Source organism: Perognathus longimembris, chromosome 23 (genome assembly GCF_023159225.1).
Source record: "Perognathus longimembris pacificus isolate PPM17 chromosome 23, ASM2315922v1, whole genome shotgun sequence".
NCBI classification, from domain to species: domain Eukaryota; kingdom Metazoa; phylum Chordata; class Mammalia; order Rodentia; family Heteromyidae; genus Perognathus; species Perognathus longimembris.
The window spans coordinates 24,111,840-24,137,699 of NC_063183.1; the positions used below are offsets into that span (position 1 = coordinate 24,111,840).

At 37.3% G+C, this 25,860-nt stretch overlaps 1 protein-coding gene across 5 annotated transcripts in view; it reads right to left on the reverse strand.

Annotated features, from left to right (window-relative positions):
- Tcf12 (transcription factor 12) overlaps window positions 1-25,860 on the reverse strand; it is a 252,997-nt gene that overhangs the window by 172,212 nt on the left and 54,925 nt on the right. For all 5 annotated transcript variants that reach the window (XM_048332197.1, XM_048332195.1, XM_048332199.1 and 2 more), the window contains one exon: window positions 2,706-2,779. In XM_048332197.1, coding sequence (XP_048188154.1) covers window positions 2,706-2,779 — 74 coding nt within the window. The remainder of the gene's footprint in view (window positions 1-2,705; window positions 2,780-25,860) is intronic.

Sequence of the window (25,860 nt, forward strand, 5' to 3'; positions counted from 1 at the left end):
CTAAAAACTTGATAATTTTCCTAGAAAAGAGCATTTGAAGATAACCACACCTTTCTGGGTGAAAGTGATTAAAAGAAAAAACAGTTTGAAATTGGATCCAGATTTTTAGTTTAAAAAAAAAATTAAACCCCAAACAACAAAATAATTTACTTAGCTAGTTCACTAACCCATCTTAGATTCCAATTGTGACTAGGATACAAGAAAGAAATTAGAGAAAGAGAGATTTCAATGAGGAGAAAAATGAGGAAGGTCCTCACTCTATTGGAATGCTCAATAAACAGGCAGGAATGAATGTAAGTTGTTCAAAGTTAAGCCAAGAGAACCTAGAGATTTAGCTGTTTTTTTTTTTTAAATAGAAAACTAGTTTACTACAGAACTAATGTAACTTTTCACTATACAACCTATACTCTATAAACAATAAACTAAGAGTAAAAGACAACATGACACATCAGACCTGTGGATCAAATAGCAAGAAAAGCCAAATTTTCTTTGTATATCATCTCTGGAGGCAAATTTAATTTCAAGATCATGAATTACATGTGTTGAAAAGGAAGTAAATATAAACTACAAAGGCACCACTTAATGCATTCTTAATAAATGACATGCTATTAGTACACAGAATACTACAATATTAATAAACAGTATATTAATTCCTTAGACATAAAACTGCTACTCCCAGAATCCAGACACAAAATCTCTCTCTTATTCACTGATTCAAAGAATCAAAAATATTCTGAAGGTTTAAAGAAAGTTGGACATCAACGAGTTCAACTATGTCAAAAATATAAAATAATATGTCTAGAATTGACACCAAAATATAAAGCACAAAGCTCTTTACCATGTAGCTCTCTTGGCCATTGATTCACAAAAGAAAACACAAAACCCCATATTAACTAGCTATAATTTGCCTCTATTTTTTGGGGGGTGGGACCAGTTCTGGGGCTTGAATTCATGGTCTGGGCACTGTCCCTGAGCCTCTTTGTGCTCACCTCTTACCACTTAAACCACAGTGCCACTTCTGGCTTTTTCTACATAGTTAATTGGAGATAAGGGTCTCACAGACTTTTCTGCCCTGGCTGGGTTCAAACCTTGATCCTCAGACCTCAGCCTCCTGAGTAGCTAGGATTACAAGCGTGAGCCACTAGGGCCCAGCTCCTCTAGTTTTTCTTAATTCCAGATTCTATCCCATTCTTTCCTAACATAATGAAAATAAATTAAACACAAGTTATAGCCAAGTACCATAGAAAAATCTCTTAAGAAGTACTATGATATATAGATAACATTTTTTAATGCAAAATCCATATTGAGACCAAGAGCTGCATCATATATTCAGTTCCCTTCTATGTCTTATCCCAATGTGCTTCTTGGCTCATGCACTCATAAATTCTATGCTTATTTGTCTTCTCTTGGTTAGCTTGAGAGAAATAAGAAATTTTTTACTATTACTTTAAAATACAGCCTTTTTGGAAAAGGATTTCTTAGCCTCACCAGATTAGTAATGAGTCTTGAAAGTGTTTGGTTTCATTTCAAACCTTTCATTAAATTAACATTCCATTTCCCAGTCTCATTTTTGAAAAGTCTTTGGAAATTTGTTTTTTTGGTGCCAGTACTCAGGACCTGGGTGGGCACTGTCCCTGAGCTTTTTTGCTTTTAGATCCTACCACTTAAGCCACAGCTCCACTTCTAGCTCTTTGGCAGTTAATTAGAAATAACAGTCTCCCAAACTTTCCTGTCTGAGTTGTCTTCAAACCACAACCCTCAAATCTCAGCCTCTTGAGTAGCTAGGATTATAGGCATGAACCACTGGCACCTGGTTGGGAATTTTTTTTTTTCTTGGTCAGTCCAGAACTCAGGACTTGGGTGCTATTCCTGAGCTTTTGTGCTCAAGGTTAGTAGTCCTCTACCACTTGAGTCACAGCTCCACTTCTGGTTTCCTGATGGTTATTAACTGGAGATAAGAATCTCATAGACTTTCCAGCCCAGGCTGGGTTTGAATGGCAATCCTCAGATCTATGCCTCCTGAGTACCTAGAATTACAGGTATAAACCAGCAGCATTCAGCAAATTTGTTTATTTTTTTATTTGTTTTGGGTTTGTCTCTCTCTCTCTCTCTCTCTCTCTTTCTTTCCTCTTTCTTTTTTGTTTTACAGAAAAAGGACTATACCTTTAGATCTCTCAGTGTGTAGAACATTTGGTATTATTTTCTATTCATTGTGAACCAAATAATGTCATCTCCCATGTCTGTTTTGACATGCTTTCAAGAGATGTGACTATGGAATTCCTAATATCCATAGCTGACAGACTACTGAGGCACAACTAGGAGCGTGGAGACTGACACGAAAGCCACTACCATATCTCAAAGCAAAGGAAAAACTCACGGAGAAACAGGATTATTTAAGTAGGAACATTCCATCTTCTCTGTGGTTAGGAATACTGATTCTTCCAGTTTTAGAAAAGTGCTTTAGCAAGTCCAGGTGCAAAAGTAATATCGTGTTTTTTTCTTTAAACATAGGAAACATAATGAATTCCTGATGTACAACCACTTATAAAAGAATTCAATCTACTATGAATGAAAAGGGTGGTTCATCATATCCTCATAGAAATCAGTTACTTTTCATTTTGCGCTTCAGAAATAGAGTGAAAGGAAGTACATAACAGGGCAGATTATCTTTACAATTCTAATTAGGAGTTTAACGGAAAACTTACTCTAGATGAATCATAGGAGGGGCTTGGTTGACCACTTGTTCCCCAAGATGTGGTACCTCCACGTTCATCCATACCTAAGGAAAGAAGAAAATTATGATGTAAATCTTACCAAGATATTTTGGTGGATGCTTCTGATATGGTACAACAGATAATACGATTCAGCAGATCATATGTGCATCCTTGCAGGACTAGCTTACTATAAGTTGCCTCAAAAATCCATATAAAATAAGTTAGTCGAAAATATCTTACACTGGGCTGGGATGTAGCTCAGTGGCAAAGCGCTTGCCTAACAAGTGCAACATCCTGGGTTAGATCCCCAGTACCAAAAAAGAAAAGACCAAAAAAAAAAAAAAAACAGTTAAAAAAAACAACAAACAAAAAAAAAATCTTACAGGATTCCACAAGCAATAATTACGTATGTCATCAAATTTCAGAACTGAAATATTTCTTTACAGATTTTTAAATGGCATATAATCTAGGTATCTCTGTTCTCATCCAATGCTTTTTTAAAACTTTTATTTTATTTTATTGTCAAGGTGATGTACAGAGGGGTTATAGTTACATACATAAGGTAGTGAGTACATTTTTTTTTTTTTGTCAGTTGAGGGGCTTGAACTCAGGGCCTATGTTGTCCCTGAGCTCTTTTCCTCAAGGCTAGCACTCTACCATTTTGAGCCACAGCTCAAAGACTACTATTAACCCACAAATCTACTAACATATACATAAGCTTGTTGGGAAGTGTGACTCATGTGGGTGAGCATGAGCCAAACAAGGATGAGGCCTTTAGTTCAAACACCAAATAAGTAATTAGCTAATTGATGAAATCATAATTATTTGATTAATTTATGTAATAGCAATTTGATGATTCTTGTCCTAATGAAAATAATCAGACAACTTATTCTCTTAATAACTAAACCTTGGGGCTGGGGATATGGCCTAGTGGCAAGAGTGCTTGCCTCCCATACATGAAGCCCTGGGTTGGATTCCCCAGCACCACGTATACAGAAAACAGCCAGAAGTGGCACTGTGGCTCAAGTGGCAGGACTGGCAAAAAAAATAATAATAATAATAACTAAACCTTTAGCAAATGACTGACAAATCTGAGGTGCCTTCCAAGTTAAATACATTTTAAAGAAAATACAAAAAATATAGATGGTGCTAACTACAGGTAACTTGTCAGTCAACTGATGCCACATACTCAATTTTTATCTAATGACTTTTAATTCCTTCACTTATGAAGGAAAGCAAAGAATAATTAAACAAAATGATAATTAGATAACTGAGCCACCAGTTAACTACCAATGCCACTGCTATCTGATGTAGCAAGGGACCCAAATGATTCTATAGAATCACAAGGATCTGGCGAGATTTAAACTCTGAGCTCTATAGTTTTATTGTTAACATATCCAGACTGAGTAAAAGGTCGTGGCTGGCACTGACAAAGGATAAAGTCATAGTTTTGAATCAATGACTTCTTTTTGCTGAAGACAATGGCTATACAAACACAGAAATGTAACAGGAAAAATAAATCTTCCAAAGCTCCAGTCATTAGATCAAAGCAAGTAGAAAGTAGTAAGTTAAACCAAAATATAAACTTAGTTGTACAAACTGATGAAACTCTAGAAAACATGAAAACTAATATTCCAATAAAATGAAGGAGTGGTGGTGTTTTGTTTAGATGATATCCCTGTATTTTTTTCATCCCCATTTCTAGTACACATATGTCAACTTAGCAATTTTAGAGATGCTGAATTCCTTAATTCACAGACCTAAAAGATGGATATAAGAAAAATCTTAGTAATTATCAAATGTAGAAATGTTGAGGTTTGTTTCACTTTAATAAATTACTATACTTTTATTCAGCAGATAAAAAGGGTGATCAATAATTTAACTCACAATAAAACATAAATGGTATTTTCATTTTTAAATCTTCTATTTGAAGAAATGCTTAGTACCTTCTTTTTTTGCATGGGACTAGTTATACAAAATCCAAATTTTTATTTGGTTTTCCCATTTTAAAGGCAAGCAATTTTGATTTAACATTTTCTAGTTCATGAACATTAAACTTTAGACCTTGCTTTTAAAAAACAATGGTTTATGAATGTGGTGAAAGCAATTGGCCTCCTTTTACAAAAGCATTTAATAAGTAAAAACAAATCAGAAATTGCTGCATATGTCGGCACATACCTATAAGGAAATGTTTTTCTTCTCTTGGAGAAGCAATAAAAGATGAAGCCATGTGTTCAAGATTGACTCCTGAAGACTGACTTCTTGACCAAGTCCATTATCTGACATTATTACCATTCCATGACAAACTCAGATGTAATCAACCTGCTTCTGTGTCCATGCCACCACTATTAGTTATGACTTAAGTACTCTCTAAACTCCATCCTAAAACTACCTTACAATTTCTATTCCACTCCTTCCCCTTTATCATGTAGGCATAGCCTTTATAGGCTTTTCAAGATTTTTGTTCATCAGCAAAAACTGAAAATAAGTATTTTAGAGTGGAGTGATATTTTTATGCCCCCACAAATAGGACTTGCAAACTAAACTGATTAACTCTACAGAATTCAAGTACACATCTCTCAGGGTGCGGTGACGCATAACATCTGCCTGAGTTGAAAGGGTGATTCCGTTGCAAAGCTGAAAACGAGTTTCTTCCCTGCCACTTGCTTTTACCAGAACGAGAATCAAACCCCTGCCACTTGAAGTAAGTCTAGGATAAACTAGGAAGTTAGGGCTGGAGTTGGGAAAGTACTTGAAGTGAAAGTGCAGAGTCTCATGAGCCAGGAAACAATGAAAGGAAGAAAAAAGGAGATACAAAGAACAGAGCCAGAAGAGCAGCTATTAGGTTATGCCCACAGCAAAGGCAATGAGAAAGCAAAAAACACAGTCATATTGCAAAGGTATCATACATGAGACTCCCCTGTGGAAAAGGGAGCCCAGGAGGTTGCACACATTCCCTTTTTCTCCCTCCCCTGTCCTCTCACGCTCAGCCTTTCTAGCACTGAAACCAAATTCTTATTCTAGCAAGTAAAATGTACTCCAGAAATAACAAATCCCAGCACAGTTACAAATAAAAGAAAAATAATACACTTTGCAGGATCGCCATCTGCTATATAGTGGGATTCAATAAATAATTTGGTAAAAGAAATCCGATTGGGGAAAAACTATATTAAATGACTAAAAAGCAATGAATGTGTCTGTCTTCAATAGTTTCTTTTATTCAATTTTATTTGTGGAATAATGATATTCTTTTAGATGAGATTCAAAAGGCTACAATCAATTGTAAATTAATGTACATCTAAAAACCTAACACCAACACTTTTCATTGCATTTTTCAGAGCTTAGATACCCATGAAGTAGGTCTAACAATCAATTTTTCCAGACATTCACCATGATTCAGGATCAATTAGAATATAATAATAACAAGTTCTTCTTTACTATGTTACACATTGATGGAAAAGAAGCTAGAGAAATAATATCATAAGGTAATCTAGGAGATAAGCTGCCTTGTGTGAAGTATCTAATATTGGTTGTAAGCTTTGTGTTTCGTTTTTTAAGTAATATAAGCTTCTGTGCAATGGATTATCAAATAGAAGTCTACTTTTAAAGGGAAAACCGCTGGTGGCTCATGCCTATAATCCTAGCTACTCACAAGGCTGATACCTGGAGGATTGCAGTTTGAGGACAGCCCAGGTAGAAAAGCCCTTTGAGACTCTCGTCTCCAAAATAACTAGCAAACACTAGGGAAAGAGACATATCTCAAGTGATAAGAGAGCCAGCTGAACAAGTAAGCCAAACCAAGTTCAGCAAGGAGTAGACCCTGATTTCAAAGTCTAGTTCTTTAACAAAACAAGATAACACAAGACATAAGAAAATAAGCCAGTAAAGAGTTAAAGGAATTGGCTGGGAATATGGCCTAGTGGTAAAGTGCGTGCCTCATATACATGAAGCCTTGGCTAGATTCCTCAGCACTACACATATAGACAAAAGCCAGTAGTGGCACTGTGGGTCAAGTGGCAGAGTGCTAGCCTTGAGCAAAAAGAAGCCAGGGACAGTGCTCAGGCACTGAGTTCAAGGCCCAGGACTGGCAAAAAACAAAACAAGAGTTAAAGAAATTGACTTCTCTATTTAAAATTCAAGTATGATTTTTGTTTGGCATTGCTGAAAATGAAAACTTAAAAATGTAGATGCTTTACTAAAGTCTTTAGTGCCAAAGTACTGAACAATGGCTAATTTCATTAAGAAAAATAACTAATTCGGAAATTGTTTTTAGAGAGTTCACCATATTATTATTAGCCACATCATGCTTACATAAATACCGTATAAAGATAAAACTAAACAGGAAAATCCGTTGACTTAATTTTTTTAAATTAATAGTACAAAACCAAAAGGAAATTCAGTCTGTTTAAAATAAAAAAAAAAAGACAAATCAAGGACTGACTAATGTCCAAGAATTGGAATTAGGAAATTCCCAATCGTCTAGTAGAAACTGTTCTGTAGGAAGAGATATTCCATTATGAGAAGTAGTCTCTTAGTCTTTCTGTCTCTGTTTTCATCGTCTCCTCCTCCTCCTCCTCCTCCTCCTCCTCCTCCTCCTCCTCCTCCTCCCCCTCCTCTCCCTCTTCTCCTTCCTCCCCCTCCTCCTCCCTTCCCTTCCCTCCTCCATCCTCCTCCTCCTCTCCACTAGCCTAGCCTAGCAGTTAATTTTCTGGGGGCAAAGTTGAACCCTCCACTACATCTGAAAAGCAACTGAATGTTGCTCTACATCTAACTATCAATGCCCGTTTTCTTCCACAGAGATAGTAAACCAGAGCCAATTCTGAATTTGATGCCCCTCTTCAAAACTGAGTGCATCTTATCAAAACAAACTACCTTCAAGCTTCTCAGTAGTATAACCACACCACAATTACTTAGCAAACATTTCTAAACTCTGACTAAGACGTATTTTTAACATTATCAAATCACCTAGGACCTAGGACAGTGCAATAGTGTCCTAAAGGGGATCCTTTTTTCCTGTCCCTAATATACTCCTCACAAGAACTAGAGTGACTTAAAAAATAAAATGAAATTAAGTCAATCTATACCAAATATTTACCAATGGCTCTCCAGCTCATTACAAATCTGAGTCTACTACAATGATGTACAGGTACCCCCCACATACACACAGAATCACATAAGACAGAACAAAGAGAATGAGATTTAAAAAAAAAAAATCAAGCTTGAATAGTGTTACTCCCCCCCAAAAAATTTCACAAATGTGAGATACATAAAATTTATCAAATAAAGAGTACACTTGGGACAAATGCACATGATTATGATAGCCACATCATAATCAAGCTGCTGACAACCAAAATTAAAGAAAAAATCTATTACACAGAAACGAACAACACCAATTATTACAAGCTTGTCTTCAGAAACTATGGAGGCTAACAGATGGGGAGAAGTATCTTTAAGGTGCTAGGAGGTGATATGGAAAAGGGGAAGTGGAGATACAATCTCAACCAGAATTCTATGCCTAGCAAAAATATCCTTCAAGTATAAAGTTTAAAGAATAACATTTCAAGTAAATGTAAATTAAGAATTCAATCTCAACATAATTTTGGTATCAGAAATACTAAGATTTTTAGGCTAAAGGAAAAGTTATCAGAAAGAAATTGGATCTTGAGAAAGAACACTGATAGAGTAAATAAAAGACTTACTTTTAATGTCTTTAAAACATACAGCTGTTTAAAGCAAAAGTAAGTCTCTCATAGGAATTACAATGTGTTTAGATGTAATGCACATGACAACTACAGCATAAAAGAAGGCAGTAAATAGACCCATAAGGTAAATAGACCTATAAGGTCGAAAGATTTCCACATTTTACGTGAAGTGGTACAATTTTAACTCTAAATAGTCTGTGGGAAGTTAATGAAGTATCCTAACATCCCTGGAGAAGCTAACTCAACATATCACACACACACACACACACACACACACACACAGCTAAAAAGCCATCTAACAAATTAAAAAGTGGTATCCTAAGAATATCCACATTCAAAAGAAGAATGGAGGCTCAGTTAGATAAAACACAGAACAAACAAAATCAAATCAATTAGTGGGCTAAAATCCAACCACACAATAAAGCATTCCACTTTTGTCTAGAAAGGCAGGCACAGTGGCAATCAAACAGATACCCTTCTTTCAGTGAGCACACACCTCATTGCTCTGTGGGCTCATAAAGTTCATGCTGCTGCTCTTCTTGAACAAGGCAATTGTATTTGGGTTTGGTGGTTAGAAAAGGAAAGATGAAAACATCACAATTTCATTTCCACATTTAACAAAAAACATACAATACTGTACCAATGTGAAAACTGCATACGAAGGTTTTTACTTTGTTTTTAATAGTACCCATTAGGATCATAAGTCAGTACCAATAAAGCGGTTTCTGCATAACTATCAAGTACATTTTAGTGGATTTTTGCTGATTACCTAACACAATTTGCTATTTAAAAACAGCTGTGTGAGCAATTACTATTCTTAACTTAATTCCACAAACAATTCTATTCATTTCCTGTAATGAGGCCCATGTACTCCCTGCGTTTAAGTCTTAGACCATTAATTCCTATAATGGCAACACACTCTGCTCTCCAGAGGAACTCCATAAAATTTTCCTTTCATATTTTTCCTTTATTAAAAAATCTCTTCCTCTAAGCTCTTTGAACTACTACTCATTTCTTTCCATACTGACAGAAGAAAATTTTATGCCCATCACTTTCATTCCTGGACATTTACACATTAATTGATCTCTTTCTATCTAGTTCTTCCATGCCACACCACAAACCTGAATGCCAGGCACGCACCAGGCTCTCGGCAAGCATTTGTTCAGAGGTTAAAACTGAACTCTTTAAGGTTGCTAACAGCACTGTCTTAGGTCTGTATAGCAAAGGTCAGCAAACTTTTGCAATAAACAGCCAAACAGCAAAATACTTTAGGTGACTGAGGGCCAACTGCTCTTCAATGGTCCCTCAACTCTTCTACTGTAGCACAAAAGCAGCCACAGGCGATATGTAAACAAACAGATACAGCTGTGATCAAATTAATTTTATTTAGGAAAACAAGCAATCAGCCAGAGGGCTTTATTTCGACCATCCCCATTCCACAGCCTAAGACTTGCCTCTCAAAAGATTTGCTGATTTAACTTTTGAGCTTTCTCATTCTATCTCCTCAGGAGATAGGAGAAAATCTGTCTTAAAATGGAACTAGAGGGCTGGAATATGGCCTAGTGGCAAGAGTGCTTGCCTCATATATATGAAACCCTGGGTTTGATTCCTCAGCACCACATGTATAGAAAATGGCCAGAAGTGGCACTGTGGCTCAAGTGGCAGGGTGCTAGCCTTGAGCAAAAAGAAGCCAGGGACAGTGCTCATCAGGCCCTGAGTCCAAGCCCCAGGACTAGCCAAAAAAAAAAAAAAAAAAAAAAAAGGAACTAGAAAACATGGTCCAAAACCACCAAAAACAACTTAAATCACAATTTGGAAAAGGTATCTGGACTCCTAAGTACACTGCAATATATATTATCACAACACAGAGGCAGAATCAAAGGTTGGAGGTGTAGCTCAGTGATAAAAGCATTTGCTTAGCCACGTACAAGTACAAGGTTCAATCCTCAGCACTGCTTACCCTCCAAAAGTGAAAAAATCCATCTTTTCATGGATAAAGAGAAAATATATTCTACAGAGACACTGGAATATTATTAGGCCTTTAAAAAGAAGGAAATTCCACCACATGAGACAACATGCATAAAGGAAAGAAGGCAATTGTATGATTCTGCTTACATGAAGTATCCAAAAGAGTGGAGTTTGCAGAAGAGAATAGGATGGTGGTTGCTAAGGATGAGGAGGAATGAGAAATGTAGTTACTTTTCAATAGTAAAACTGAGTGGAGTTCTAGACTGTACAACTTTATACTTAACAGTTAATAATAATGTATCAAACTAGCCCCTCCCAAACTTAATACACCAAATACTAAATGGGCAAGGGAGCTAAGGAGAGTGTTGTCAGAAGAGGAGGTAAGAATAGCAAAGAAACACATGAGAAAATACTCAGCATCCCTGGTCATAAAGGAAATGCAAATAAAAACAACCCTGAGATACCATCTTACCCGTTAGACTGCCCAACATCTTAAAATCTAATAACAAATGCTGGCAGGGATGTAGGGACAAAAGGAACTCTACTGCACTGCTGGTGGGAATGTAATCTAGTACAACCACTCTGGAAAGAGTCTGGAGGTTCCTCAAAAAACTAAACATCGATCTTCCCTACAACCCTGCCAATTCCACTCCTGGGCACCTACCCTGAGCATCACGAGCCAGGATATGTTAAGGACACCTGAACATCCAAGTTAATTGCAGCACTATTCACAATAGGCAAGACATGAAACAACGCAGATGCCCCAACAACAGATGAGTGGATCCAAAAAATATGGTACCTACATACAACAGAATTTTACACAGCAATTAGAAAGAAAATAATGTCATTAGCAGGGAAATGAATGGAACTAGAACAAATCATGTTAAGTGAGGTATGCTAAGCCAAGATCAGAGAGACAAATGGCACATGCTCTCCCTGATAACATGGCCAAGTGGTAGAGTGCTTGCCTCGTATACATGAAGCCCTGGGTTCAATTCCTCAGCACCATATATATATAGGAAAAGCCTGAGAGGTGCTGTGGCTCAAGTGGTAGAGTGCTAGCCTTGAGCAAAAAGAAGCCAGGGCCTGAGTACCAAGGCCTGAGCACTAGCAAAAAAAAAAGCACTGGGATATGACAAATTACACAGAATTCTAGATATTCATATGTAGTGAAACCAAAAGAGGGCAGTCTTAGGAGAGAATCACAAAGGTGCAAAACCCAGGCACCTCTTCATATCTATATAAAATAATAGGCATACTGTAACAAAGTCCAAAGACATGGAAACAAAGAACTTTTGTCTTAATTTTTTTTTCCTTTTTTGATGACTTTGTATTCTTTACCTTATATACCTTATTCACACACACACACACACACACACACACACACACATCTGTGGGAGGGTGAGAGGAGGGCACAGAATCAGAGGAAAAACAGAGAAAAAATGCAGCAGTGGAGCACACTGGCTGCACTAGTCATTGATGAAAGTGAACTATGCAACTCCTGAGTGGAGAGTGGAGGGAGGGAATGGCAGAGAATGAGGGAACAGATGACACTATGCGAAAGGAAATGTAACTGTGGTATGTGAAGCTAACCCCACTATCACCTCTGAAACAACAATAAAGTAATTTAAAAAAAAAAAAAGAATAAAATAGGGGCTGGGAATGTGGCTTAGCGGTAGAGTGCTTGCCTAGCATGCATGAATCTCCTGGGTTCCCTTCCTCAGTACCACATAAACAGAAAAGGCCAGAAGCGGCACTGTAGCTCAAGTGGCAGAGTGCTAGCCTTGAGCAAAAAGAAACCAGGGACAGTGCTCAGGCCCTGAGTCCAAGCCCTAGGACTGGCCAAAAAAAAAGGATAAAGTATTGTGCATTTAAATTTTTTTATTAGCCTACATTGTTAGTTACAGAGGAAGATTTCATCGTTATTTTCACACATTTGCAATATATTCCCATCAATTCATCCTATCACTGTCCCATCATCCCTGTGTCCATTAAAGCTTTAAGAGGTAAATGTCTTATTATGTTAAGTGTTCCGATCATAAAAATCTTCATCAAGAACTTTAAAAACAGAATCACAATAAAGTAGGACCACATGAAAGTTTTTCTCTAGTTTTTATATACCCAAAGAGCTATAAACAGGTTACATATAGGCTTATTCGCATCATTTTGAATCAATGATTTAGGAAATCATTTACAGACACAAAACTGAGAGACCATTGAAAGGTAGAGGCACAAATTAAAGCGGAATGGAAAAGAACACTGATACTTAAAGCCACCATAACATTCTAAATATAAAAATGTCACTTAAAATTAGCTTATCTCTTCAAAGTATAAGGTTTAAAAATCATAGCTTTGGAAAAAAGAAAATTATAGTGGACTAAACTACTTGAAAATAAAAATCGTAAACTGTGGACAAAAAATTTTAATTATGTAAATAGCTGATATAACTCACTACTATAATCCTAGCTACTCAGGAGGGTGAGAACTAGACGGTCTTTATCGAAAGCCACCTAGAACAGAAAATTCCTCAAAACTGCATGTCAATTTAATTGGCAAAAAGCTGTTTGGGAGGCATAGTTTTAAGTAATAGAGCACCAGCCATAATCAAGAAAGTTGAGTGAGCATGAGGTCCGAATTTAAGCTCCAATATTGGCACAAAACTCAAAAAAACAAACAATATTAAGAGAGCCTAAAAAACAAAAGCAAAGGGACTGGGAATATGGCTTAGTGGCAGAGTGATTGCCTTGCATACATGAAGCCCTGGGTTCGATTCTTCAGCACCACATATACAGAAAAGGCCAGAAGTGGTGCTGTGGCTCAAGTAGTAGAGCTGGCCTTGAACAAAAAGAAGCTAGGGACAGTTCTCAGGGCCTGAGTTCAAGCCCCAGGACTGGGGGGGGGGGGGGGGGCGTGGGGGAAGAGGCAAAAACTAGGAAAGAATTTATGTAAACAAAACAAACACAGACCCATAGATACAGCTGAAATCTGTATGGTTTATCCTAATTAGTGCACTCTGCAGTCAACAAGGAATGCTATTCCTGGACAAGCAGAAAGCAATGACCTTCTGCTTAAAAGCAAGAAAATAAAAGTGGGGGCTGCTAGAGTAGATGAAATTGTGGGGGAGGAGGAGACATAGAAAGTGTAAATCCATAGCAGCAGGAGATCCAAAAATATACATTTAGCTTCCTCTCAAATCCTTGGCCTAACCTGGAACAATATAAACTTGGGAGCTTATAGAAGGAACCCAATGGGAAGCAACAGCTGGAAGGCTGGAGTTACTAAGCAGAGTCCAGCTGCTAGATGCCAAAGAAGAGACAAATTAGAGGGGCCTACCAAATAATTTGGGCTTCTGCAGAACTGTCTTACCAAAGCACAAATCCAAGCCTGAAAATCATCAACCAATAAACGTGGTACAAAAACAAAACTCTACAGAAATTAACAGAAATCAAAATCTCTCCAGCACATCATCTGCATTTTCCAACATGAATAAAGAACTGTAAGTTGTGTGGCGAAATAAAAACGTGACATCAGTTTATATGCAAGTATACCCTAGAATAACACCAATCTGGAATAAGCAGGAAAGGATGGGGGACTGCAGATCAAACATGAATAAAGAATTACTAGATCTAGGGGCTGGGGATATAGCCTAGTGGCAAGAGTGCCTGCCTCGGATACACGAGGCCCTAGGTTCGATTCCCCAGCACCACATATACAGAAAACGGCCAGAAGCGGCGCTGTGGCTCAAGTGGCAGAGTGCTAGCCTTGAGCGGGAAGAAGCCAGGGACAGTGCTCAGGCCCTGAGTCCAAGGCCCAGGACTGGCCAAAAAAAAAAAAAAAAAAAAGAATTACTAGATCTGGAGGAAAAAATACAAACGTGACATGAGTTTATATGCAACTATACCCTTAGAATAGCACTAATTGTAAAATAAGCAGAAAAGGATGGGGGAGTGAAGAGTGGTACTGGGGTTTGAACTCAAAGCCTCACTAGCCTAACCTAGCCTTGCTAAGGCAAACACCATGCCATGTGAACACACTGCCAGCCCTTTTTGCTTTATAGTTATTTTTCATACAGGGTACCATGCTTGTTGCCGGCTGTGATACTCCAACCTATGTATCCTAAGGTGCTACGGATTATAGGCATATGTCACTATGCTCAGTCCTAGGAAAGGATTTTAAAGCAATTTTGATGGCTATTTTAGAACTCAAAATTACAATATTTGAAAAAAATCATCAAATAGGATTAATAGTATACTGGACCAGAAGAGAAAATGTTTAAATGAAATGGGACACAAAGCAATAAAAGGTATTCAACCTAAAACTACAAAAATACTTGGGTAGGAGACAGAGCTTCCTGTCAAAGGATACTAACATATCTAAAATACATGCAATTAGCTTAGCAAGAGATGAGAGAAAAGCTGGCAAATTGTCTGCATACCAGAGAGACATCATCCAATGAGCTCAGCAATGTCTTTGCAAAACTATCAACCAGGGCAGGGAATATGACCTAGTGGCAAGAGCGCTTGCCTCATATACATGAAGCCCTGGGTTTGATTCCTCAGCATCACATATATAGAAAACAGCCAGAAGTGGCACTGTGGCTCAAGCGGTAGAGTGTTAGCCTTGAGCAAAAAGAAGCCAGGGACAGTGCTCAGGCCCTGAGTTCAAGGCCCAGGACTGGCCAACAAAACCAACCAACCAAATAAATAAATAAATAAAATAAAATAAAAGTTCTTTCTAAAAAAAAAAAAACTATCAACCAAGCTCATCTACAGCCACAGTAGTCAAAATGAAAAGAAACTTTGAATTCAGGAGAAGGTAAATTATACAAGAAGGAAATGATGCAAACAAACACTCTTCTAACTTCTCATCAAAAACTTCTCATCTTCTAACTTCTCATCAAAAACATGAAATCCAGAAGACAATGGAATGTCCTCAAGGCCCTAGAAGAACCAATGTTATCTCAGATTCATAAACATAATAAAAATAATAAACAAGAATAAAATATACTAAAGTTTTTGTGCTGAAATGATACCATATAAAATTTGGATCCACAAGAAGGGGAAAAAAAACCTATAAACAGCAAATAAGGAAGGGTAAAGAGTTTTCCCTACTTTTTTCTTTAAAAAAGCATAAACTGTAAAATCAAAATATTTGACAAAAAATGAAAAATACTTTTCTAGATTCTTACTGGGTTGTTTTTGTTGTTTGCTTGTTTGTTTAATGCCACTCCAACTCAGGACCTAGGCACTGTTCCTGAGCTTTTGTACTCAGGCTAGTACTCTACCACTTACGATTATCTCTCCACTTCCAGCTTTTTAATGGTTAACTGAAGATAAACATCCCCTGGACTTTCCTGTCCAGGGTGGCTTTGAATTGTGACCCTCAGATCTCAGCCTTCTGAGCAGCAAGGATTACAGGTATGGATTACCAGTGCCTAGCTTAAAATTTTAATCTTTTACTGAAAAAGTAAAATATTAATAGCAAGTAGGTTATTATAAATATATATAGCATGCATATGCTGGTGGCTCACACCCATAATCCTAGCTATTCAGGAAACTGAGATCTGAGGACCATGGTTCAAAACCAGTCTGGGCAGAAAAGTCCCCATGAGATTCCAATTAACCACTCAAAAGCCAGAAGTGGCATTGTGGCTCAAGTAGCAGAGTGCTAAGAGGTTCAGGACAGGCCCCAAAACCTGAGTTCAAGCCCCACAACTGACAAAATAATAATTAATAAATAATAAAAATATACAGTAATTGCTAGAGGTACAGCTGAGAAGCCAGTAGAATGAAAATTGAGTGGAAAAACTATCTGAATAACCAAAAGGATAAATCAAGAAGGAAAGAATAAAGGTACCAAACAGTTAATGGTACAAAATAAATAATAATGTGATGGTAAATAAATACCACTAAATACACTAAATGTAAGAATTTAAAGCAACTAGGACTCTCATACTCTGGTATAGGAGATAAAATGATAAAAAAAATCAATCTGGAAAACCCTTCAGTTTTTTCAGAGTGATAATACACACTTTTACAGTATGACCTAGAATCTCTACTTATGGCATTACCTGGGAGAAATAAAAATGGACACACACAAACAGAGTCACTCCCATCTTCTAAAGGGAGCCCAAACTATTTCTAACAATTTAAAAGTGAGGGTTTAAAAAACAACATCAGCAGCATTTGAGGGTTTTTTCACTTTGTTTTTATTTTTCTGTGTGCATATTTTCCCTTAAGTTTATGGCACAGGGAAGACTTAAATATTCCTCCTCCATCTTCCATTTGGATTCTCCAATTTCATTGAATTCTCATTGTACCTTACATCAGCAAGTTAAAGAGAAGACTTTAAAATAAAGAAGAGGAGAACAACAAACAGTTGTAATCAGAAGACATCATTAGTCCTGTATTTCCTAAGGAAATAAGTATAAATAAGAATGTGGACTAGTATCCTTAAGTAAAGAGGGAAAGTCGTGTGTGGAGTTTTAATGCAGAATTTTGTCATAAGACAATGGTGTTGCATTATGTTTAAGTGGAAAATGTATACTGCTAAGATTCTTTTTTAAGATGGCATGTGCTTTGAAAAGAGGAGGCTGCATTTTTAAAAGTTTAAAAAAATCTTTCAAGGGGCGGGGAATGTGGCTTAGTGGTAGAGTGCTTGCCCAGCATGCATAAAGCCCTGGGTTCCATTCCTCAGCACCACATAAACAGAAAGGCAAGAAGTGGCGCTGTGGCTTAAGTGGCAGAGTGCTAGCCTTGAGCCCAAAGAAGCCAAGGATGGTTCTCAAGCCCTAAGTCCCAAGCCCCAGGACTGGCCAAAGGGGTAGCAGGGGGGAATATTTCAAGTGAGAATATAAAAATCTTATTTTTATCTATTTAGAAGAAACAAGACATCTCCCAGTTAATTTTTTTTCCCCAGTCCTGGGCCTTGACTCAGGGCCTGAGCACTGTCCCTGGCTTCTTTTTGCTCAAGGCTAGCACTCTGCCCCTTGAGCCACAGCACCACTTCTGGCCGTTTTTTGTATATGTGGTGCTGGGGAATTGAACCCAGGGCCTCATGTATACGAGACAAGCACTCTTGCCACTAGGCCATATCCCCAGCCCCTAAATAAAAATAAATAAATAAATAAAAATTTTAAGCCATGAGCCACACTTGATGGCACACATCTATGGTCCCAGCTACTCATGAGGCTGCTGTAGGAAGGATCATAAATCCAGAAGCTCACCAAAGCACCACTCAAGAATTTCTCAATAAGTAAATAAGTGGGCTGGCTGCCAGCGGCTCATGTGTGTAATCCTAGCTACTCAGGAGGCTGAGATCTAAGGAGCACAGTTCAAAGCAAGCACAAGTAGGAAAGTCTGTTAGACTCTTATCTACAAATAACCACCAGAAAACCAGAGGTGGTGCTGTTCAAAATTGTAGAGCACCAGCCTTGAGTGCAAAAGCTCAGGGACAGTATCCAGGGCCTGAGTCCAAACCCCACAACTGACAAGAGAAGAAAAGAATCATCATTTAAACCAGAAGCAATCACTGGACTAATACAGAAGTAAGTCTAGCATAGCTTTCATATATCATTTTGTTTAGATATTCCCAGTTATGCTCAATTCAAATAAAATCAGAAAACAAAATGTTAATGAAGAAAAGTATAGAGCTTCCCAATAAAGTAAGTATCATCTAATTTCTCCAAATAAACCGCATGCCCAAGAGGTATATGAAAAGATGCCCTACATCTACATCATTGTCGTCGTCATCATTGTCATCATCATCATCATCATCTCATCCCTCCTCCTCTTCCTCCTCCTCCTCCTCCTTCTCCCCCTCTTCCTCCTTCTCCTCCTCATTATCATCATCATCATCATCATCATCATCATCATCATCATCATGGAACTGTAAATCTACACCACAATGAGATACATCCTTGTACCTGTAGGTTATCTGTACTATTATCAAAAACAATTTTAAAAAATAGGCACTGAGTGGAAAAATTAAAAGCTTCTTCACTAACTGATAGAAGCAAAATGGTGCAGTCTTCAAGAAAAACAATAGAGGTTCCTTTAAAAATAAAACTAGAGGGGCTGGGATATGGCCTAGTGGCAAGAGTGCTTGCCTGATATACTTTAAGCCCTGGGTTCAATTCCCCAGCACCACATATATAGAAAACGGCCAGAAGTGGCGCTATGGCTCAAGTGGTGGAGTGCTAGCCTTGAGCAAAAAGAAGCCAGGGACAGTGCTCAGGCCCTGAGTCAAAGCCCAGGACTGGCAAAAATAAAACTAGAACTTCCTAAAGAATGACCCCGCTTCTAGGCATCTGTCCAGAACAACTGAGTATTAAAGAAGTATCTGTACTCGCACTAAATTCACTGCAGCATTATCACAGCAGCCTACTATAAATGCCCAGGGAAGATTGAACTGGTATAGAAAATAAGATGTATATATACAATGGAATATTGTTTGGAAAGAAAAGAAGAAATCATGTCATTTGCAAAACTGATGAACCTGAAACATAATGTGCTGAGTGAAGTAAACGAGTTGTAGAAAGAGGGGATGGCCATTTCTCTAGGCCAATACTATTTGCTTTTGAGAAATATACTTTAGCTACCTACTGGGCCACAAATAAGCCAGACCCACAAACACCTAGAGACTCATTTTGTTTTACTCTTTCTCTTCTGATAAAATAAAGGTATTTTTTTTAATTATACCAAGTAAATGGCCACACAAGAAAGGACTGGAAAATGGCAATTATATTCACAATATACAATAAGCTCCAAACATACTGAGAAAGGAATTTAAGTATGGGCCCCAATCCAAAGCTTAGGAGAAAATGTGTTCAGTAAGCTTTCAATGTAATGGTCATGTCGTCTTATGTCACCCAAAATAACTTTCATGAATATGAAGAAAGACAGTACACTAGTAATGGGATTAAGTAAACAATAAATGGGTTTTAACAAAAGTGAAAGGCAGCATTCTTCTTACAAACTAAATGGCTACTATAAATTTCCAAAGACCATTTTCTTTAAATTAAAAAAAAAAACTTCAATTACTTTTGCTTTGTATAAGTGATGTCTTTTGTATTTTCAACCTTAAGAGTTGCCAAAATAAGCCCATTTACATGTGATGCCTGTCAACTAGCAAATTTACATTCGGATTTTGTTGGCTTTGGACCCTGCATTCTGTTCTCTTCTTTGTGCCATTGTTGTTTTCAGGCTTGGCAGGAGCTCTAGATCTTTGTTTAACTTAATTCCTTTGTCTAACTTCTGCAGTATATACACATTATAAAATTAGCATGAAACAACACTTTAGCTTCCATCACCACCATTAATTCCCACTGAGGTAAAGCCTATAAATTATGCTTAGGTGATCCAAAGAGAAGGGGAGAGAGACTATAAAGACATACTAACATCTAATTCTTCAGCTGAAGAAGACCTAAGAACAAGTAACTACTGAACTATTTGGTTCCACAGTATAAACCAAAGATGCATCAAGATTACTTCCAATTTTATTATATAAAGAGCTGAGTATTTGGAAATTTGAGGACCCCCCCCAAAAAAAAACAGAGTTAAATTAGTTTGGCTGCCAAAATTCCCCTTTTTTCTTTTACTCTCTATTGTACTTTTTAATGTATCTTCAAGTACTTAATCATTATTCTGGTGCATCTTCGTAAATATTTGATGTCAGAAATAAACTTCATTGCCTTAATTATCTAAGTTCACTACATAATTCATTACCTAAATTCAATGTTTAACCCTAACCAAGCAGCAGTATCATTAGGGCATTTCAAAAGAACTACTCATACTTGCTCTGAATTCTGATGAGGGGATATTCTTTTTCTCATATTTTCTTTTTTATTCTTTTCTTACTAACATACATTAGTTGTACAAAGGAGTTTCACTATATTATTTCCATGCATGCATATAATACACAATCAAATTCACTCATATTACTCTTGTGAGATATTCTTAATGTACTAAGAAGCATGGCTCTTCAAAAATCACTACGTTTTTATTTGAAGGAGTGGTTTACTTCTATTGAGTATCAGCCTAAAAACAGCTGTTCCCTCATGTGAAGGTTCAGCTCTTCTTCTGGTCACTTCCAGGGAATAGAATAGGCAGTAAAGCTATTTTTCAGGAAGCCAAACTCCTACTTTTCAGCCAATTCTTTCCATCTGTTCTCTGACATTTCAGTCAGGTCATACATTTGCCAAGGAGCTTGGTTTGGATTTTAAATCTACGAGTGAAGACAAATGGAGTAAGATCAAATTTTTTTTTTTTTAGCCAAACATCATTAGGTTAAAACATGAAAAGTCATCATGCATACAGTGTCAAAACAGGCTCCACAATCAATCAGAAGATTAGTGACTATCTGTTCTTGAAATTCAGAAGAAAATGGAACTCTACAGCTAAGTAGGTTTAATAAGCAAGCATCACCACAGGGAACAGAGTTTATGTGGGAAGGAAAATAGAGAGGAGAGTAAGGCTAATCTGTGCTGGTCTTCCATTAGATGATATGTAAATAAATCAAATATTAAAAGTAATCTACAGGCACAGTTTAATCTACTGGGGACTTTTTGAAAATTCTACAATATGGGCTATTCAAACAACAAAAACTCTTCATCTTGTCATTTGTTTCCTTGTTGATATATAAATATACATTTTTTTGGTGGTACTAAAGGTTGAACTAATGGCTTCAAACTCATTTGCCTGATTATTCACCCTATCACTTGAGCCACATCTCTGTTTTTGCTGGTTATTTTGAAGATGTCTTACAGACTTTTCTGCCCAGGCTGGCCTTGGACCACAGTCCTGAGTCTCAGCCTCAAGAGTAGGAAGAATTACAGGTATGATCCACTGGTCCTCGGCTTATGTTGATTCAATTTTTAAAGCCTCTGCTTTGGATTAGTCAAATTCTTTTGGCTTATTTAAAGCCTTGGTTATCTGTATTCTACTGGTAGGTGCGCCACCCAGTGGTTAGTATGCAATCTGGGTAGAGTTCTATTCCCAGTTATAGTTTTTAGTCTTTGATATACTAATTAAGATAGGTCCAGAAGCCTATGTTTGTGCACAGCTCAGTGGGCTCCCTTCACCAAGCTCTTTCCTCTTTTTCCATTTTCCTGAGGATAACTTTTCTGTTCTGCCACCAAACACAATCTACTGAAAGGATGAAGCGATGGGATTTGGATTTGCCTTGGAACTACAACTCAATCATAAGAAGGTTCTCCTCCCTCCTAGTTCTGGCTCCTAAACACACCAACTGCCAGTTCATGTCATTACTGTGTGATAGCTTGGGACAAGGTTTTGAGAAAATAGAAAAATCAAAGGGGGTAAAGAGACAAGGAAAAGTCATCTCAACTCTGGGCTTTTCTCTTTCTTGTTGCTCAGAACTTTAACTACAAAGCTTCTGAATCTTGGTGTGTTTACACCACAGTGTATAAGGATATCAATATGGAATTATAAGTATGTGTATGATCATTTTCTTATATGTTTATCTTTCATTGCACAGAGTGAATTCAGGTATGTTCTCTTCCAGGTTTCTGGCTGCACTGAGTTTGGCTTCTGGAGACCTGGTAGTATTTTGAAAATTTACTTTTCCTATTTTTAAAAGAAGCTACACTTTCTCTTCTTAAAACTCTGAGTTCGGGCTGGGAATATGGCCTAGTTGTAGAGTGCTTGCCTTGCATACATAAATCCCTGGGTTCAGTTCCTCAGAACCACATATATAGAAGAGGCCAGAAGTAGTGCTGTGACTCAAGTGGCAGAGTGCTAGCCTTGAGCAAAAATAAGCCAGAAACAGTGCTCAGGTCCTGAGTCCAAGCCCCAGGACTGGCAAAAATAATAATAAGAGAAAACTGAGTTCTAGAACCTTAAGTTATAGAGTCTCACCACTAATTCAATCATATGTTCTAATAATGAGCTATATAGTAAGAAGCCAGGTCAGAAAGATGCAGCAAATTGAAGTTATCCCCCAAACTTTAAGTCAAATAATCCTTTGATTTAACTTCTTGGCTCAGAGATGGCAGGCACATTGCTGACAGGTACTTTAACCAAATGCAAAGAAGGAAGTGTTTGTCCTTATGATTTAAAAACATAGGTAATAAGCAGAATATGAAGCCATCAGCATCAAACTTCTAATATTGTGGAAGTTTTTCCACGCTGTTTCATGAATGCAAGTAACAATTTTGCTCTACTTAAGGCTAAAAAGGAAAGCCAATTGGATTCTTCAAGTAATCACTTCCCCCCCCCCTTTGTTGTTTTTTTTAACAAAAGGCAAATAAACAGCTGTTTTAAGGCTCTAAATAGGTAGGTAGCAAATCAGTTGCCATCAACCACATCATACTAGGGGGTTAAACGATTGGTTGGCTTTTTTAAAGAAAAGCTGGTCAATCCAAAATAACTCATGCTAGCCAGTGACATTTCCTAAAACCCTGTCAAAGTAACTCACTTCCACCAAAGTGTAGGTATTATGCTTAGATGATGCTGGATGCTATAGCATAAGCTGACTAGAAAAGTGTAGAACAACCACTTCTTACATATAAATGTGCCATTAAGAGACAGACCTTACAAAATATTTTAGATTAGATAACTCCCACTAAATACAAAAAGAAAACAAGGAAAAAGAGCAAGATGAAAAGGAGGAGGAGGAGACAGAGATGAGCAAAGAAAACACTGAAATTTCTGATTTTTGGTTTCAGAGACAATATAGGTGTTATTTTTCTTATTCTCCTTCCCACATTATTTTGAATTTACTTTATGTATATTTTTAGTTTCAGGATATCCATATTCTAAATTTACTTCCCATGTAAAAACATTCCAGGGCTGCAGGTGTGACACAAGTAACAGAGTGCCTGCCCTGCAAGTACGAGGCCTCGATTTCAAAAGAAAGGGAATGAGAAGCAAGTACAGGCCTCAATTTCAAGAGGGAGAGGGAGAGAAAAACTGAAAAAGACAGAAAACAAAACTGAAGCAAACAGAAGAGAAAAAGAGCATTTATTGTTTGTTTGTTTGTTTTTTGCCACTCCTGGGCCTTGGACTCAGGGCCTGAGCACTGTCCCTGGCTTCCTTTTGCTCAAGGCTAGCACTCTGCCACTTGAGCCACAGCGCCACTTCTGGCCGTTTTCTATATATGTGGTACTGGGGAATTGAACCCAGGGCTTCATGTATACGAAGTAGGCTCTCTTGCCACCAGGCCATATTCCCAGCCCAAGAGAAGCATTTATTAAAAGTAAAGAGGGCTGCTAGGCATCAGGGTTGACAACTGTAATCCCAGCTACTCCAGAGATTGAGAAAGGGAGGACCACAGTCCAAGGCCAGTTTAGGCAGAAGTATACAAGACCCCCTTCTAAACTGATAGCTGGGTTTGGTAGCATGCATCTGCCATCCTGGCTATGACAGTAAATCTAAATAGGCATTCAGCAGAAAAGTGAGACCATACCTCAAAAATAACCAGTATAAAAAAGGGGGGGAACTAGAGGCATAGCTTAGTGAGTCCAACCTAGCACATAGAAGTACTGGGTTGTAGGGTAATTGTAAGGTAATTTACCTTACAAGAATGAAAACTAATATTCTTACAAAAGCTTACAGAGGTATCTATAGCCACTCTGATCATATTCTCCACCAACCGTAAATCATATAAATGTCTTTTAACATGGATAAACTGTTAACATCCATATAATGTAATACTGCAAAGCAATTTTACAAATGAACCAATACATACAACATACTTGAATCAAATCTCAAGCATGTTATGCTTAATGAAAACAGCCAGTCTAAAACACTGCCTTCTGAGCTATAATATATAAATTATCTCCAAATGATAAAATTAACAAAGAACAGACCAGTGGTTACTAGAGATTAAGAGGTGAGGAAAAGTAAAGTAATAGCACGAGTGTGCTTTTCTAAGGAAATGGAACTCTTATGTTTAGCATGGCACCGTTAAAACAGACACTAGAAAGGAGTCCATTTCATTGTATGTTACTTCTATAAATAAAACTTTAAAAATACCACTGAACAACTCATCTAGAGTATGAAAAAACACATTTTCCCTAACTATTAAAAGAGTAACAATAAGTAAAATAAAGCAAAGAAACAATCAACAAAAATCCAGCCAAGATCCTACCAAGCTATTTTGAAATAAACCTGATTAACTAGCTGGGCATGGCGGTACAAGCCCGTAACCCCAGCTACTCAGGAGGTGCAGTTAAGAAAATCTCAAGTTTTTCAAAGCCAGTATACACAAAATTGGCAAGACTTCATCAATAGGGAAATTTAAGAGTTTCAAATGTTAATAATGTCAAGCAACTACAACCATCAGGAGTACTTACAATAACAAAAAATTGTATCACCACTTTTAAGAAATAGTTTTCCGGGCTAGGAATATGGCCTAGTGGTAAAGTGCTCACCTCATATATGTGAAGCCCTGGGTTCAATCCCTCAGCACCACATATATAGAAAAAGCCAGAAGTGGCACTGTGGCTCAAGTGGTAGAGTAGTAGCCTTGAACAAAAAGAAGCAAGGGACAGTGCTCAGGCCCTGAGTTCAAGCCCCAGGACTGGCAAAAATAAAATAAAATAAAATAAAATTTAAAAATAAGAAATAGTTTTCCATTTTCTCAGAATATTAAACAGTATCAATGTGATATAGACACTTTATTCTTAGATATTTATCAAATAAAAATTATAGGGCTGGGGCTCGGAATATGGCCTAGTGGCAAAAGTGCTTGCCTCATATACATGAAAAAGCCCTGGGTTCAATTCCCCAGCACCACAAATATAGAAAATGGCGAGAAGTGGCACTATGGCTCAAGTAGTAGAGTGCTAACCTTGAGCAAAAAGAAGCAAGGGACAGTGCTCGGGCCCTGAGACCAAGGTACAGGAGTGTGTGTGTGTGTGTGTATGTGTGTGTTATAACATATACAACATGTATGTGTTATATACAGCATATATATGTTACAACATATATATATATATATCAGAAAAAAGACGCACAGAAATTTCATAATAGTCTTATTCATAACAGCCAAAAAGTAACTCTTAAACCCAGGATATCTAAATATATATCAATAGAAAAATGGATTAGCAAAATTCATCTATAGGGTAGGTTAGGAGGGATGGGTGAGAATGTTGAAAGGGAATGACATTAATCAAGATGCGCTATATTCACAAACTGCTTTGTTTAATGGCAACTCCTTATAAAACTACTGACAGTAAAATAATAAGAAAACTAATCTATAGGAAACTTAGCAATAAACAAATTTCTGATGTACATAAAAACATGGATGTATTTTCAAAACATATTGAGTCAAAGAAGCCAAGCCTAAGAGTACAATTCCATTACTGTGACAGTCCTTCTTACACATGCTAAAACTACTATTCAATGATAGAAATCAGTGAGTGAATCTATGAGACAGATATTAAGGAAATTGATTACAAAGGATACAAGAAAAATTTGGAAGTGACAGTTTTTGTATCTTGACTAAGGTGTGCT